The sequence below is a fragment of the Lycorma delicatula genome, chromosome 2 (assembly GCF_047948215.1).
Source record: "Lycorma delicatula isolate Av1 chromosome 2, ASM4794821v1, whole genome shotgun sequence".
Classification (NCBI taxonomy): domain Eukaryota; kingdom Metazoa; phylum Arthropoda; class Insecta; order Hemiptera; family Fulgoridae; genus Lycorma; species Lycorma delicatula.
The window spans coordinates 118,598,238-118,616,785 of NC_134456.1; the positions used below are offsets into that span (position 1 = coordinate 118,598,238).

Below are 18,548 nucleotides of genomic sequence, written 5' to 3' on the forward strand. Positions count from 1 at the left end.
CTCTTTCTTTCAAACGCTATTAACACTTATTGAATTTTAAATATACTAATTTATATAATACTAAAGGATAATTCTAATTTAATTTCACTTATTATAAAACAAAAACTAAATTAATTTATAAGTAAAAAAATTATTTACCTCGGCTGGAAACGAGTATCCGTTAATTGAATGTTCTGAACCACTTTCATCATGTAGACCGTAGTGGATATGAATCTCCTGAAATTGATACTTGTAAGAGAGTGGGCCGCCAGTTACATTGATATGATGTCGAGTCGAGTTATCAACTGTGAACACTACACTGTGACCAGTGTTTGCTATTGCTCCGTTTACCTGAAATGTTACAGAGAAAGGAAATTTTAATGCTGTTTGGCAAATGAATATACTATTAATATAATTAAATAAAGTTAATTATTTATATTTCATTTTTTAAATTTTTATATTAAATTTCTAGTAAATGTATAAACCTTTTAGAAAGTAAAATTGTTTTGTACTGACATGATATGAAAAATCTGAGACCTACAGTAAAAAATAGTGGTCTAAGTGGTTTAAATTTTAAACATTGCGTTATTTTTATTACAAATTTCTCCGTTTCTTTTACTTTTATTAGTTTCCTTTTTTTGTAAATTAAGTACCGTAACCGTAAATGTTGTTGGCCAAATGACACTAGCACAACTTAAAAGAATAGGGAAAAACGTTTTTTTATTTAATTACCGTCCGATATTAGGTTTATTAAATAAAGTGAGGAGTAAAGTGATTTCCCATTACCTTCACCGACTCAAAATCACTAATGAATGTAGGTACACAAAGCCCACAGACATGCACATGATATTCAGACCGTTCTGGTGAATTTTTCACTTTAAATGATTAACGTACTGGATGCTTTACATACATTACAAGAAAGAGTGGAGAAGAGATAGTGTAAAACTACATTTAGCTTTCCCTTTTCTGTTATGAACCAGAACAAAATATCCACTGCTCTAACTGGCAGGGGAATAGAATGACTTGCTATGATTAATTTAATTCTATGTACCATATAACAGATTGTGTGTAAAGAATGTTTTAACCCTTTTATTTTTGAGAAAAAAATAATATTTGAAATCAATAAATATAAGTAGGAAAATTTTTCTTCATTTATTTACGTTTATAAATGAAAAATCAAGAGATTCTCCACGAAATGCTAAAATGTTGAAAATTAAAAACAAAGGCCAAATTTATTGTATTTTGTGCACCAAAAGCTTACAATTTTTTTCATAGTTATAACTTTATTTCCAAATTATAGACTATGAACCACATCTAAAATGAATTTAAAAATGGGACTAATGAAACCGTGAAATTTTCGTTACTAAATTTAATGTTCGGGATAAATGGAGTTAATTTTCAGTAGTAAAACCTCAGTTATTAACCTGATTGTTTAATTATAATATATAGTCAAATAATTTACAAATTTTCATCAGATAGGACGTTTACAGATAACTTAAAATATATAAATTGTCAATCATGATTCATTTCATTATGGTGTAATTTTAGTAAGATTGGTAAGATTGATTTATAATATAACGAAAACATGGACATGGTAGTTACTTAAAGCCACGTTAGCCAGTTACAGAGGTGTATCGATGGAGTATGAATCATTATGTCATTTGTGTCTAATTTTTCATAAAAAATAAATCTATTAAAAGAAAACAAGGACAATTCAAAGTGCGTTTTAATAGGGTAGTGAAAAGCTAAACAATTCTTTTATATGTAAACAAGTTTTATTTTTCTAGCTCAGTTCTGGATGACAACCTCCCGTAGGATCGCGAAACGTAAGAACTCCTTAAAACACCGTTCGCGTGGAGGAATAAGTCAGTCAGAGTCCTAGATTTTCAGTTATAAAATTAACTCAGATCATTTTCTTATCAGAACGTAGTTTGGTGTATGGTACGAGATTTAAAACAACCATAGTAGAAAAATGCCGCGCAGAAATTGAACAATCTTGGTAAGAATAACCGCCTAGATTTTTACAGAAAGTTAAAAAACCTACTAGATTTTTACAGAAAGTAAGTATTGAAAGACGTAACTTCACATACTTCATAAAAACTTCATGAGTAAAGCTCATTATTGTGTTAATGGTAACGTGAATAAACAAAACCATCAAAAACTGATTGACTCAACCAAACTTAATATCGATTGATTTTTTGGTATCGCGTTTGATTTCACGATTTAAAATCTTTTATTTCTTTGAAGATGACGTTGAACGAATAATAACTTTTAACGCCGATCTTTTAAGTGAGACATCACAAAATTTGCAAAATCAACTTAAAGAAATGGAGAACTAGCAAAATATAATGTTCCAAACGATGGTTCAATGAGCTAAACTGCTCGAAAGAGTTTGTTTATTTTACGTAAATATATTTCAGGTCATTTTATCTTTTATTTCAGTGATATTTCGTAGAAGGATCGCTTCCTAGGTTTCTTAGCCAATGATTGTTTTTTCGGAGATATCTTAAAAGTAGTGTTTTCCACCACGCCTTTTACGATAAATGAATTCTTTCTTTTTTCCTGTTTAGCCTCCGGTAACTACCGTTTAGATAATTCTTCAGAGGATGAATGAGGATGATATGTATGAGTGTAAATGAAGTGTAGTCTTGTACATTCTCAGTTCGACCATTCCTGAGATGTGTGGTTAATTGAAACCCAACCACCAAAGAACACCGGTATCCACGATCTAGTATTCAAATCCATGTAAAAATATCTGGCTTTACTAGGACTTGAACGCTGTAACTCTCGACTTCCAAATCAGCTGATTTGGGAAGACGCGTTAACCACTAGACCAACCCGGTGGGTTACGATAAATGAATTGAAATAAAAATCCGTCATGAAATTAATAATATTACACCTGATATTTTTTATTGTAAACAATTATGTGTATCATCTTAAGAATGCGTCAGCATGGAAGGGCAACATTTGCCATTTGCAGTATACAAGTTTTACTTTCTAAAAGAAAATCCTCCAAAATTTGTTTTTTTCATTTATATGCATAGAACATTGTAAAATACAAAAAAAAAATACGATGTACACACTATATGACTTCTTTGTACGCCTGTTAATTTACTTATACACATTTCTTTAAAATGAAAAGTGCTTAAAATTTTGTTTCATTAATAACTACTTATTTTTATATATTTTTATTTTTATTATTGAATTATTATTTATTGTAATTTTTTTTTTACAATCAGAGGTTAAAATTGTTAATAAATCATTATATTTAAATTTAAAAAAGTTACAAAAAAGGATTTGAAGTCGGATTTGAACCGATGTGCCTTCCGTTGTAAGATCCAAATATTTCATTAATTAAAATTTTGTTTTGCTACAACTCTGGAACCAATGAAAATACCACTTATGATCATTGAAAAGCTCTTAATGAGAGCTTGCTTATTCCTGCAGTTAAGAAAAAGTTCAAAATCCAAATGTTTCTGGATTTTGGGCTTATTTTATTTCCCCTAACCGAAAAAAAAAAATAGTAACGATCTATGTAAAATCTTAAACAAATATTAAAACAAAAAAGGTAAATTAACTTAGGTTGTGAAAATGAGTCACGTTAAAGAGAATTGCATATTGATCAACCGGTTATAAAAAATTCACACAATAAAGACTAAATAATTATCATTTTTGGTTCACCGTTGGTTGAGAGCAGAAGAGGACAATCACAGAAATTAAAGATATAAACCTAATTATTTTTCATGAAATTGTAAAGCCTTAAACAAATTCTACTCTATAGAATTCAACCATGAAAGATTATATTTCCCCTGTTTTATTTTATCTTAATAAACATTTCATTTACTCTTTCAATAAGGGATGGCGTAACCGGAAAAAGAGGATACTAAAATGTATTATATCCAGTAGAAATAACTCATTCTATGAAACTGCCTTATTTGAGATAATTTGTACCTTTAGTTGTTTTTCATATATTGTCACTCTGTAATTTTTTTGTAATTGCTTTTTAAAATAATTTAAATTGGATTTAAACATTTTTTTAATGTTATGAAATTCAGGCAAAAATGTTTTTAAGAATTCTTCTTTTTTTTTGCAAAATTATTAAACTAATTTTAATAATTACAATTTTATAAATGAATTTCTAATAATTACAATTTTATGTTGTTTTTGAAAATTCTATTCGATTCATTATTTTAATGTAGGTAGTTAATAAAGTACGAAATACAATCATTATATTTTGTAAGTATACCTTTCATAATGATGATTAATTAATTATGGTTAATGAAATTGATGTATTTAGAAAAAATGGATTTGATGAAGAAAGGAATCAAATTAATTTTAGTAGTAGATAAAACGAAAACCTTTTTTCAGAATGTATTTTTTTAGTGAAATTTTTCACAAGCTTAATTTGTCTTTGGTTCGTTTAATATCATATTAATTTTTAACTTTTTCAACTCTTCAAGTTTTTAACTTCTTTCTATCCTTTACACCACTTTTATAAAGAATTATTTTTTAATTTTATGGTTTTCTGGTATAAACAACTACTGAACTTAAAAATTATAAAAAAAATTTAATTTCTAAAAGTTTTAATATTTTTAGTTGGTTCCAGTAAATATGTTATCAGAAATATGATGGTACTTGCACTTTTTAACCAGTTTTTTAATATTTTGTTCACATCTTCTACACTTTTAATAGTACTTATAAATTTTTTTCTCAAAATACATCCATGATTTTAATTAATTTCTTAACAGGTAAAATAGTTTAAATGAATAAATTTACTTACCCTATGCTTATCTAAATGAAGCAGTCTCAAATTTGGATCAAACAGAAGTTTTCCTGGCTCTAAATTTACAGGTGATTGTCTTCGGCCTTTATTACATAAGCTCCATTCTGGATTTATTAAACCCCAAAAGGCTGGACCTGAAATAAAACAGTTGGTTAATTTCTAAGGATGATCTAAGTTTAACATTTAAAGCAAATTTTATATTATTTACATCTAAGCGTTTTTATTTACACAAAAAAAGAGTAAATTATGCTGTTCTTCAATAAGATAAATGAATAAGTACCTGAAATAAAATCTGTTAAGGAAATATTTAAGAGTAACAAATGAAATTATTCTATCTATTTCTCCTTTGTCTTTTCTGGAAACATGCATATAATGTGTTTTTCTGCACTTATACCCACAACTAAATCATCCTGATATTGCAGTTTATTTGGCATATCTTGTATTTGTCATAAAACTGTAAGTGTCTAAACTATACGCAATTCAAAGGATATTATGAGTGTAAAATTTAAATTTCAGATTGTTTGAAGCAATTATGACCAAAAGATATTTAACACATCTCTTAATATAAAAATTCGTAGTTTTCTTGTTACTGAATATCATGATTCTAATTTAATTTTTTTTTTTTTTTTTTGATGCAATTATACATTATATATTTTCATAATATTTGGGGTGTAAATAATAATCTTTAAATAATTAATTAAGCACTACGAAAGGAAGAAAAATTGTATCAAAATATATATGTATTTGCCCCTTGTTTCTGAATAAACTTATATAATATACTATTCGCGTTATTAATATTGGTATTCTTTTGTTTTATAACGTAAAAGAAATTGTTGCTTTACTTCGCGTGGTGTTTGGTCCATTATTGGCTTCTAAAATTGTTTCCGGCTGAGGCGACCATAATACACTGCTTGCCCTTACAGCCGGGAAGCGTGACGGTAACGACTTATGTGTTTTATCTGACATTGCCTTTGTTTTCTGCAACCACAAATGACTCTGTGTCTGGTAGGAAATTCTAATTTATACTACTGAACTATTTTTTTTTTACTTTACACTTATCATTATTAGTTTTATATGACTGTATACATGATGTAGGCTTTATTTATAAATAAGAATATTCTGGTAATGCTAAATACTTCTATTTAAATTAGTACTGATATTTTTTCCCTGAAAACGCATGCAGGGTATTATCGATCAAATATAAAAAACTGAAAAATAGATTAACTTTCAAGGTTAAGAGTGGTTATTGGTTTCCTAAAAAAAAAAAAAAAAAAAAAAAAAAATGAGTTGGAATCATTAAACCAAAGATTCAGCGAGAAAAAGAAGATAAGTAAACGAAAAAAATAAATAATAGGTTTTAAGGAACCCTCTCCGTAAACTTGAAAAAATTGAAAATGGATCTTCCAAGCCGTGAATAGAAGATTTTTAACTAAATTTTCTATTCTGTGAATAGTTGATTTTTCCTACGTCCTATGTTGATAATTGGAAAACGGAAACTTACAAGTACAAATAAATATCTTTTACTGAAAACGGATATTGAAGCTCAGAGATTGTGTAGATATTGAAAAATACCTATAGTAAGAAGTACGTTAATTTATTACTTTATACTCGCAGTCTTTTTACGATTGTGACTCAAGAAAAGGATCTATGATATAGATGTCATTAGTCCAATTTATTCAATGACTGTAGTCCTTTCTACAACCTATTCTTGTATGACCAAAGTGAAAATACCGATTGCGATAAATATCACGAAACTTTTGGAGAAATTGGCATTTGATACGCAACAACATATATTGCTCAATAAAGAAATAAAGGAAAATCATTCTAAGTTCTGATTTTCCCTTGTGTATCCTTTGTTGTTCTTGAAAATGGCTATGGTGTTTTCGTAGAAAACCTATTTTTAAGGTTAGATCGCCTACAGTCGTTAGCCTTATATCACTTAACATAAAAATAAAAGAAAATGTAGACCTTACTTAAATGTACATAATAAACAAAGAATATTGTGATAATTGTATGGAAATATAAACACGTGTGTAAACTAAAAATTATTAGATCCATGCAGAATTTTAAAAGGCTCCCGTCAATTAAAAAATGTTTAAAATACACAAAAGGAAGTTAAAAAAGGCCTTTTTTCTATTTCAGCTATATATATATATGTTTAGATTGGCGCTGCAAAGACAATATGATGCGAAGAACTGATACAGGATCGTTATGTTAGGGGAATTTTTCAACTCTTCCGATAAAAAAGCCTGAACACAAATTCCTATCATCATTTTTAAGTAATTTTAAAATTTATTTTAATTATTTCAATTTTTAACTTTTAGTATTGTAGTATTAAAAACCGCTTCATGACATAAAGTACTGTATTTACTTTCATAGCATTTTTATTGAACTTAATATGTCTTTACCAGTTTCACAATGCACGAGAAGTTTAATTGTAGAAATATTAATGATGAATTGGAATCTCATAAAACCCGTAAGAATTTGTGAACTTCCATTTTATAATCTTTCATTCATTACCACTCGAATATACAGGACAATTTTCATATTATAAAGCAGGAAATGCGGAATAATTTTATAGTGATGTATTATTATTAATCAATCATGAAATCTGGCAAAACAACTTTCTTTGCAGTTTCTATAATATAAAAATGAAAAACTTAAATAAATAAAAGGGTTTATATTAGCAAATTCTATCAAAAAATTGAAAAATTGTAATTGCAATTAAAATATATTTTATTCTTCGTCATTTGAAGGATAGTGGAAAATTAAACCTCTTTTATTTCACCGTAAATTCAATTTGATTGAGTGCTGAATTATCACTAAGAATAATTATTTATTTATTTTAAATTTAATACGATTTTAAAGAAATTCTCTTTATACTAAAAACTAAAATCGAAAAAAGCAATTGAATATTTCTTTTGTGAAAACTTGAGGATTACCAATTTTACTTTAAAAATAAACACAATTATTACTTATTGATATAGATACTACCATTTTCTTCTATAACTTAAAAATATTTTCGAAAATATATATTCAACATTAAATAAGAATTAACAGGATTAACTATGCAGATTATTAATAGCTTTTCTTTTAGTATAATAAAAATTATTATTATTTAACGTAGTTATTAATTAATAAAAAAATTATTTTAATTTTGCATAAATTATTGTATAAATTAATTTTATTATTAATTAAAAATGTTTATTTTATCAGCAATACTATGTGAAACCGAAAACAGATTTTTATTATGTTTCATTTAACAAGCAATCGGAGTTAATTAAATGAATCATTATATTAATAACAGTAGAAACAAAATTATAAGAATGAATAAGGCTTAGCCAATAAAATCACTGAAGAAAAAGACCATAAAGTATATTAAGGCTATTAATAACTTGTTAGGCCGTTTATTACAGTTTTCCACAGATATAATACAACGAAGATACTAATAAAATTGCTTTATAAATTACAGTTCTCTCACCATCTCATTTTTCCTTTTTCTTTTAATATTACGGTATTCCTACCTACATGTTTTTACGTTGCTATACTTATTTCTAAAAACATCTTTATTCTTGGTAAAATATAAATTTTCAATGTTGCTAGCCAAATTTTTTTTGGTATATGAATTATATATGTAATAAACATTTATGTGGGATTTTATAGTAAAATAAATACATACATTTTAACCTATAACTACTGTTAAATAAGCTTTATAGTTAATTAAATTTAGTTAATTTTAAGACTTATTTTTTTTTGACCCAACGGCTGGTGACAACGATAACAACGAAGTGAAAGAAATGAGCCAGAAGAGCACTCCGTACAGCCAGACCATAAAGTCACCTAATTGAAACGATAAGGCAAACCAAGAATATTGTTCCTTAGCGATCTTGTAAAATCATCGATCGTGTTATACAATAAATTGACCGCCAAATAATTCGGTTGTCGATCCAAACGATTTTGATACCGTAGGCTGACCAAAGAGATTTCCTGCCGAACGGTTTGAAAATTAAGATCATTATACATGAGGCTGTTACTTATGTATAGGGTATGTTAAGCATTTTTCGTAATAATTTTATCTGGTAGCTTTCAAGTATGTCAATACTAGAATTGCATACTGTACTCCACGACTCAAGTCCGTAAGTCCAAATAGGCTTCAAAACTGATTTATAAATCAATAATTTACTTTCTATTGAAAGCCGAGATCTATGTCCTATCAGTCAGTACATGCTTTTAAACTTGAGATCCAACTGTTTCCGCTTAGATTTGATATGTTATAAGACTTAAGTATGATATGATATGTTATATGACTTAAATTAAAAATTTTATAACATCATTTTTCATACGTTATTTTAATTACTTTTCATAATTGTATTAAACGAAACCATTGGTTATTATTGAATTATATAATATTTTGCGTGCGCTTTAATAACTTATGTACTCTTTAAAATTTATTCATTATAATAAAAGTGCTTTAGATCGCTCGCGATCAAGCGCGACACGCGCTAGGTGAAATCTTCTTATCCACAATACGCGTATTTAAATTTATACTAATAAAGCATTCAATCGTTACACTTCCTGTTAATAAGAAACTGGAAATTTTCTGATCCAGTTGGAAAAAATGAGAGTATTCCCGTTGTAAAGCAAATTACACAAAAAGATTTTTTGGAAATATTTTATGGGTAAAATAGTTATCCATTACGTTTTAGATCATTAGTTAGTCATATTTCTTATTGGTTCATGAACACAACGATGAGATTAATTCAAATCATACTAAGATTACTTTAGTAATATCTTTTTTCTACTGTTATGCGTAATATAAATAATTGTAATTAGAGATATTATTGTATGCGTTTTTAACATACAAGGAAAGATAAATTTTCCTGTACTAAAATTTATTTAAAGTAAAAATTATATGTCCTAGATCATGCTGAAAAAAAATATTTTTTAAAAATATCGAAAAGAGTATTTTGGTGCTCATCGGGAAAAGGGAGTCTACAAATCAGCTCCAGTGGGATAGATGAGCCTTAAAGGAAAGCTCCCACGGGTTCCTCTCCCCAACGAAATACTAGATAGAGGTGGGTTGGCACGGCCAAATTAATCTTACACTGCAGATGCGCTCTGTTACTGTAGTAAGAACAAACCGAACAGTACACTACATCTACTGTTGATCTACTAGCTCCCCCACCATATTTGCCATCACTGCTACTTGTATTTCTACTGCATTACTCTACTGTAGACTGTTGGATGTAGACTATAGACTCTTTTATACAACAACAAAAGACAACTTGTTTTATCATAAGATAAATTACACTCATTGTTGGAAAGAAAACGCAATTCGGCTGAACTTCTGACTATTTATATTTCTTCTCCTTTTACTATAGCTTCTTTTTCTTCTTCTTCTTCTCTTATCCCGCTTTATTTATTTTTTCTTTCTCTTACATTGCATATTTTTCAGTACACTTATTTCTATTTTCTACTGAATAAACAAAAATTTAGATGTTTATAAAGCTTTTCTCTACTACTCGTATGAAGATTCTTATTTCGTTTTCAAGATTCCTAATGTTAAAAAAAAAATATTTACATTATTGCATGGATGTTTTAACAGTTACAAAACATATTTTATTTAAATAAATTTTTAGGCTTATGTTTTGTTAACTAGTTTTATTTTGTTCATCTTGCCTTTTTTTGTTGTTTTATAAAAAATTAAGTATTTATTAGAATTATGATAATAGATGATATTTTTTGATGCATGCAATGTAACATTTCTCTTCTTTTTTATAATTATAAAAAGGGGGAAATCAACCTTAGCTAAGTTACATGAAAGTGAAGATAAAAAATATTTCGCAACATTTGTATTAGTTATGAATATTTACTTTTTTTGAGAAAAAATGCAGAACGTGATACGTATTATCAAAAAAAAAATTTATTCACAGGTGATTGATCTGTGAATAATAGAGTGGATAAACAAAATGAGTAAAATGCGATGAAAAGACTATTTTTTATGTATGTATCGCGGTATGGAACATTACAACTGACTAAAAATACATAAAAAAAAAGTTACAAATAGTTGACGAAAGGACACACATTAAATGAGTTATAAACGTATCAAACAACAGTAAGAGAATTATATTACTCTTAAATATTGATCTCAAATTCTGACAATCAAACAAAATGAAGTGTTTTTTTTTTTACCCGTCTCTCTCCAGGTTTAAGTGGGTTTATTTTTAAATTTGTCTCATTATTTATTTTTAAGGTAATGAGACAAATTTAAGACGTTAATATTATCATACTTATAAAATTACATACTTACTAAAATAAACAATAAAATAAAACAAATAAAATAATAAATAAAGGGAATATAATAAATAAACAAATAATAAAATTAAAAAAAACACGTGAATACTGGACATCTCGCCACTACACAACTCAGATTTTTAGTGTACAATACACAGTTTACAATAATATTATACTAACTTTTGAATTAAACTAGCTGAGACTCCAACTCCTATATTAACTCTTGACCTACTTTAAGATTTTATTTTGGTTACATACATTCAGCAATTGTTTACAGTACACAGCTACCTTTTTTTTTTTAGGACGGAGGTGGAAATGCATTTACGCACGAAGTGGCGGACTCCTGCTGGTGGTCTAATCCAACCGCCATCAACAGACTACCGGCTAAAACAATCCCCCTTTGGAGTAACCCTACGCATCCCGGAATCACCCCAAGGCATTACTTCGAGATGTGTAGGCCCCCTTACGAACTCACTCGTACCAACAACACGTCTCAAATGCTCAGCCATAAAAGTGAAATCACAAAACTAGTAACACGTCGATATATCGTGACTTCAATAGCAGTCTGCAACTTAACATATTTCTATTACCGTCAACCTTATTGGTAATTATGGATAAAACCTTGCCTCCTCCTCGGTTTTCTTTTTCACTAATGCCTTGATAAACGTGGCCACGACATTCCAGGGCGTCTCACTCCTTAGCATCTCTCCGATATTGTCCGGGGAGATGGGACCCACTTCTTGGACTAGTTCATAGCTACCTAAAATTTACTAGGTATCATAAAAACAAGCTGACATATTTTAAGAAGTTTGTCATCTTTTTTTTTAAAGTATGTCAAACTACTCTTTTCTTGTTTCGTAACTTTCAACTAAAAATTATTGTACTCTTTTTACATTTAAAATATAAGGATTAGAGGTATGCACTTATTAAAATAGTCAAATAATAAAAAATTATTATTAATTTAAGCTGATTAAATATTTGTACAGTATTGAAATAATGTTTCCATTAAATATATATACACGTGTGTGTGTGTGTGTGTGTGTGTGTGTGTGAGTGTGTAAAAATAATTATCATACCTTAGGTTTATACACACAAAAAGACAGAAGATTGAATTTATTTGTTATTGGCAAGGAACGGTAATCCTGCTTAGACAATTCAGTAATTTTCTAAAAGCTATTTTAATTCGTTTTGGCTGTTTTGGTGCCTGATTTTTCCTTGTGTAAGGTGAGGAGTTTCTAATTTTGCTCAGATAGATTGCATTACATTATTATCGAGTAGGAAATATTGAGTTACTAGGTACGTGTTCCATGAATCAAATTTAAATAATTTTGTTTTCGTGAAAAGTATATTTATTCTTTCCAAGTCTGCTTTCACATGTAAATAAATAAAAGTTAATTAAGAATAAAACGATTGTTTTTTATAAAAATAATACAATAATAATAATAATAATAAAATAATAATAATAATAATTGTGTGTGTGTGTGTGTGTGTTTGTGGGTGTGTGTGTGTGTGTTTGTGGGTGCGTGCGTGCGTGTGTAGGTGAATTTTATTAGGTTGTATAACCATAGGTAACTGTGATTTAATTAAATGAACGTTTTATATTAATTTGTGTTTAAAAAAATCAATTTAACTTTTCTTATTAAAAAAATAATAATCAAGTATCTTTCAACTTCATAATAAATTCAGCACGTAATCATCTAAAAAAGAAACATTTTACAAATTTTTAATCTAAAAATGTTTTTTTTTCGTTACGTTAAAAGTTGAAAGAATTATAATTACGTTGTATTAAAACTGAAATTTTATTTTTCTTCTTTTCACTTATAATGAAGATTAGATCCCAGTTAAGGTAATACGCGTTGGAAGCTTGAATTTAAGATATTAAGAGATTTTTCGGTGGAGTTATGAAGTTGATAACTCAGTGCAGGCAATTAAATAATATTCAGAGATTTTGCGGCTTTGGTTTATTGGATTAACAGAAGTTGAAGCGGGAGGTACTTGTTTACTAAGCGCTACTTTCTGAACATCTCTTCTCTTGATGACTTGTGAGTGTACATATATATATATATATATATATGCACACGCATAGTATCTCCTTTATACCTTACTAACAAACTTAACTTTCTGTACTATACTATTCTATTACTGTGGTAGTTTACAATCATAACTACCTTCGTTATTCACATTTAGTAATACGTAGACTACGAAACAAATAATTTTGAGCATTCGTCTTCATTGTAATGCGTACTAGAATCGTAGAATAACATCTGTTAATATTGTAAACCTATTATTGTACAGAATTTCAAGATTATCGAAGTTTATTCTTCACGTAATTATTATTTTCTTCGTAATTAATATATAAAGGAAGTAAAACGTAAAAATTTTAAACGTATTTATCATTTCCTTTTTTAAGTTTTAATTTTGAATACTTATTTTAATACTATTTTAAAATTATTAAATAATATCTGATTGAATGAGTTGCTTATGTTTTATTTATTTGACGTATTAACATAACGGGTTATTTTTTTAAATTAATTGTAACTTATATTAATTTTTTGAGATTGCAAATGCGTAGAACTAATATTATTTAATTAACTTCAATAAGTTTATTTTCTACTAACAGAACAGCATAAAACTATGTATTATCTAACCATTTCTTCTTTCTTTATTACGTCACAATTTCCATCTAGTCATGAGCTATTTGATTTTTCAATTTCTGTGATTACTTGAGGAACTGTGAAAATAAAACACTTTTTCACTACTCAAGGCATATTTTTTGGTTTCCCAACCATTGATGAGAGATGACTGATACGTCAGTTCATCGTAGAACTTCATAATCTAATTTGAATGACAAAAAATTTGTTGTGGTAACAGCATAGAATAATAATTGTAAATCAGTAAATTCAGCTTATAAATACATCGTTGGCAAAAACGACGACCTTCATTTAATTATACAGGTTTTTTCCTCTGTTATTCGATAATTTAGATGTGGAAGAGAAATGACCATGCGAAAAAACCTCCATGGATTTTCATTCCTAGTATGAGGAATATAAAATTATTAATAAATGTATTAGACTCTAATGTTATAAGTAAACTGTACTACATCTGTTAAAGTTTAAACAGGAATCTTAAAACTTAATACGAGAACTGAACAGGTATAGTTGAAAACTTCAACCATCATACAGAAGAATAAAAGAATGCCTTTTATACGTAGAAATATAATAAATAAAAAATAGAGCTTTAAAAGTAATTTTTTTAGGTATATACATCATCGTATTAGATATTTCATCAACATCATTCAATGGATTTTGACGAAATGAAGCATGAATTTAGTGGAAGAAGATTTTTCAACAACATATCAAACGTATCTTCTATACATGTTTAATGTTTAGCCTACTCATTCAAAATAGTAAATTTCAATTTTCCTTCTAAGCGTGATATATTTCAGTTTAAAATTGTCCAAGTACATAGTCATAGAATGGCACGTTGCTTCAGACCATTCAGAAATGTAAAGTGCAGTAAAGACATGATACTGCACCATTGAAGAAGCAGAATATATTCAGTGATATGTTTTACGTTACCGCCGTGTTTTGAGTAAATTACAAAGGTTTTGAGCTCTACCATGAAATCAAGAAAATCAAACTCCCTTAATTACGAATAAAGAAACCAGCAGTTTAAAATTCAGGGGATCTAGTCAAAAAGGTTTCGCTGACACTGTTACCGGTGTCCACGTACATCTAAATAAATCAACAACTTCTCCTTGTATCTAGCGACAGTGAATAACATTTAAACAAAAAAAGTACTAAGGGTAGTGATGATTTTTTTTTACTTCATTACATTGCCAACACATGATATATGTATGATTGAACTCTACCAATTTTCCTTTGTGATTGATTTTTAGATAAACAATAAGTATTAATCTCAGACTTACTACTTTATAATTTAGAATCATAAATTTTGTCCATACAAATGAATGAATTGTGTTTTTTAGCATAACTCATTTTAAACAAATCAAAATCATCGATTTTTTTAAATAAACTTTATTAATGGAATGGCCATTTCGCAGACAATTAGAATAACAGTTGTTACCTCTCAAAAAGCTATACGATCATCAATGGAGGTAAGTTTTTATACTTTCCTTATTCTATTATTTTATCTTTAATATTTTATCAACTTTGTCTGTGATATTAGTTTTGGGTTTTATTTTGCCTTCGCTTGTTTTAATAAATGTTTATTATATGATTAATATTATGTTTACACCTTGTATAGCTTATTATTTTGGAGTTATATTACCCTTTTAATGAAAAATACCGGGCGATGATAACGCCCAAGCGTTTTTCACCCACAAACAACCAAAAAAAAAAATCAATGGAGAAATTTAAAAATTCTTTACATTGGTATAAATAATGAATTGAGTTACAGAACAAAAATTGATTAAAGTTGAATTTTGAATAAGAATTGACATTATTTCTTTTATATTGTTCGTTATAATGTAAAGTAAAGCGTCAGTTAAAAGGTTTGGTTGGATTATTATAACGCTGTTCTTTGGTTTCGTTTTCTCTTTTCACTTGCGTGTTTAAGTGAATGCATTAATATTTTCTAGAAGTTAACCTCTCGAATTAAAAAATTCTATTAATTCCTTAAAGGTGGGAAAGCTTTTTTTTATTTGACAACTTTTCCTTTGATAATCTTGAAGTATTGTAATCCTATTTTGATGTTAGTAGTTGGACGACAATGAATTCATATGTGTTTACAAGAAGTTGCATTGATTCGAGCGAATTCACATATGAGGAAATCTTATTAATAAATGATCTACTGATTCTATTTTTATAGAATCTGACCTAAAATGCGTTCAGCATTATGAAATGCAATCATATATTTGTTATCAAATCGTGTTTTTAATAATTCTAGAGCATTAACTTAATTTTCAGTTGTTATTGGCAGATTTTAATGATCGGTAAGGCTTCATCCTTAAGAAATGAATGTAAATAATGTAGTTTTTGGATATTAGATAAATCATCTCTATTATGAGCTTAATCATTAAATACATTAAAATAATGTTGTCACTCTACACATTACCTCTGAATAACAGAGGTAATGTGTAGATTACCTCTGTTAATATAACAGACGTATATTAACAGGTTGTAGTTGTGTTTGTTTAAATATTGTATTTGAATTGATTTCTTTACTAGATGATTTCTTTTATTAGATGATTAAATGTTGCAATTTGTGTACTATAATACACAAGTCTTGCTCGACTTCTTCACGATCCAAAGTTAAATCATGATCATCAAATTCCATTTCAAGTTTTGATTGAATGATGTCATATCTGTCTTGCAAATTAAGAAGATACCTTAACTTAATTTTTAAGTCAATTCTATCATCTTGTGAGAAATCAAATTTTTTAGTAAAAGTGCGAATTCTCGTTATAGAGGCCTTTACTGACCCTCTTTGTCTTATTAATTGCTCCTTTTCCATAATAATAAATTAATGTAAATTAAATGTGAAATAAATTAAATGATATTACAATAATGATGAAATAATGTAAATTATATGTAAAATAAATTTAAATATATTACGATAAATAATGTTGTAGATATAATTGTTGCGATCCCTGGTCATATGAAGTTTGTTATAAATGATGATGCTTGTAAACTGCATGTAATATCCACGATCGAAGGAACAAATAAAATGTTTGAATAAATGCCGACTTGGTGAAATATCTCGGTTAAGTTTAGTTATTTTATGTAGTTGATTATTCACTGGTTCATTTAGATAAATAAAAAGCCTTGATTCAATTATCAATATAAATTATATTTATTACAATCTTTATTTTGACATTTATGTATATATTATTATTAAATTAATAAGTTGTGACAAACACAACATGAGTCTTTGAACGTGGACAGAGACTGCCAGATTCTATTGCGGAGCCGGCTTATATACAGTACTACTTATATGTAGTATAAATAGAGCCGAATTAACCTCCAGGAGCTGTGTGAATTGCACGGACCGAGTGAATCGTCAGGAGCCATGTCTCAACAGATAGACACTCTTAATATAATTATACTTCGTACAGCTAAAAAAAATTCCCCCAAAAAAAAGCTGAACAAACCTCAACGTTCGTTAATATACTTCCAATACTTGCTAAAATAGAATGGAAGAAGAAGGTCGTCTTGCGATAGAGCAATACAGACAAGTTAGGAAAATACTTAACTTCCTTATCAAACAAGCTAAAAAAAAAGAAATGGCTGGAGTTGTGTGAAGAGCTTAACGAAGATCCCTGGGGAAAGGCATTTAGGACAGTGACCAAACGCCTGGGAAGATACGTGCCGACATTGAGTGCTGAAATGTCGGCACGACAGGTTAAATTGCTATTTCCCAGAATAGAAGATCTCAATAGAGAGGTAATTGAGTGTCAGGCTGGCAGGTTCACTCAAAAGGAGGTTTTGGAAGCCATCATGAAATTAAAAAATAAAAAAAGTCCAGGACCGGATGGCATACCTGCCGCCATCATTAAAGACCTTGCCAGGATCATACCCTGGGAATTAGTGGATGTTGCAAGTTGTGGCTTACAAAACCGTAACTTCCCCAATAGTTGGAAAGAAGCCTATTTTCATTCCTAAAATAGGACCAAATCAAGAACAAGTAGGATACAGACCAATCACACTAATAAATAGCATGGGTAAGGTAGTCGAAAGATTACTAGAAACCCGACTCAGAGAAGAAATCGAGGAAAAAGGTTGTTTACATGCGGAGCAATATGGTTTTAGAAAAGGCCGGTCTACGATAAACGCGATCGACAAAGTTAAGACCTGGGCATTAAATAGTAGAAACGGCACGTGGAGAACTAGGAAAATCCCACTTATTATAATGTTGGATATAAAAAATGCTTTTGGATCTGTTCCTTGGAGACCCATTATCGCAGCATTACAAGCCATGAATATAAGTGATTATCTAGTCAACCAGATTAATCAATACCTTTACCATAGATTCATTGAGGTTAAAACGTTAGAAGGAAAATCCACATTTGAGATATTTGGAGGAGTTCCACAGGATCAGTCCTTGGGCCTATACTGTGGAATATTTTTTATGACAAAATCTTTAGATTAGATTATCCCGAGGGGGTTGTTGTTGTTGGATATGCTGATGACATTGCTATCCTAGTAGAAGACAGAGAAGTTAATAACCTAGAGGATAAAGCAAATCAGGCGTTACGAATAATTGATGAATGGCTGGTAGGAAGCATGCTACAGATATCCCCTAACAAATCCTGTTGTTTGGTGTTTTCAGGTAGAAGACCTATTAGAAACCTCAATATAAACATTAGAGGAGAGAGAATTAAGGAGGTCAAAGAAGCAAAGTATTTAGGGGTTCTTTTGGATAAAAGCCTAAGATTTAGCAAACACGTAGAGATGATTTGTAACAAGGTCACCCCTTTGATTAAGGCATTGAGGACCCTTTTCCAGAACCATGGTACACCGAAAATGGTAAT

General features: G+C 28.8%; 1 protein-coding gene across 1 annotated transcript in view; it reads right to left on the reverse strand.

The window, feature by feature from the left end:
• CARPB (Carbonic anhydrase-related protein B) overlaps positions 1-18,548 on the reverse strand; it is a 512,938-nt gene that overhangs the window by 164,789 nt on the left and 329,601 nt on the right. Inside the window, exons 4-5 of the mRNA XM_075357939.1 lie at positions 4,760-4,896; positions 139-330 (exon numbers count right to left, since the gene is read on the reverse strand). Of these exons, the coding sequence (XP_075214054.1) occupies positions 139-330; positions 4,760-4,896 (329 nt within the window). The remainder of the gene's footprint in view (positions 1-138; positions 331-4,759; positions 4,897-18,548) is intronic.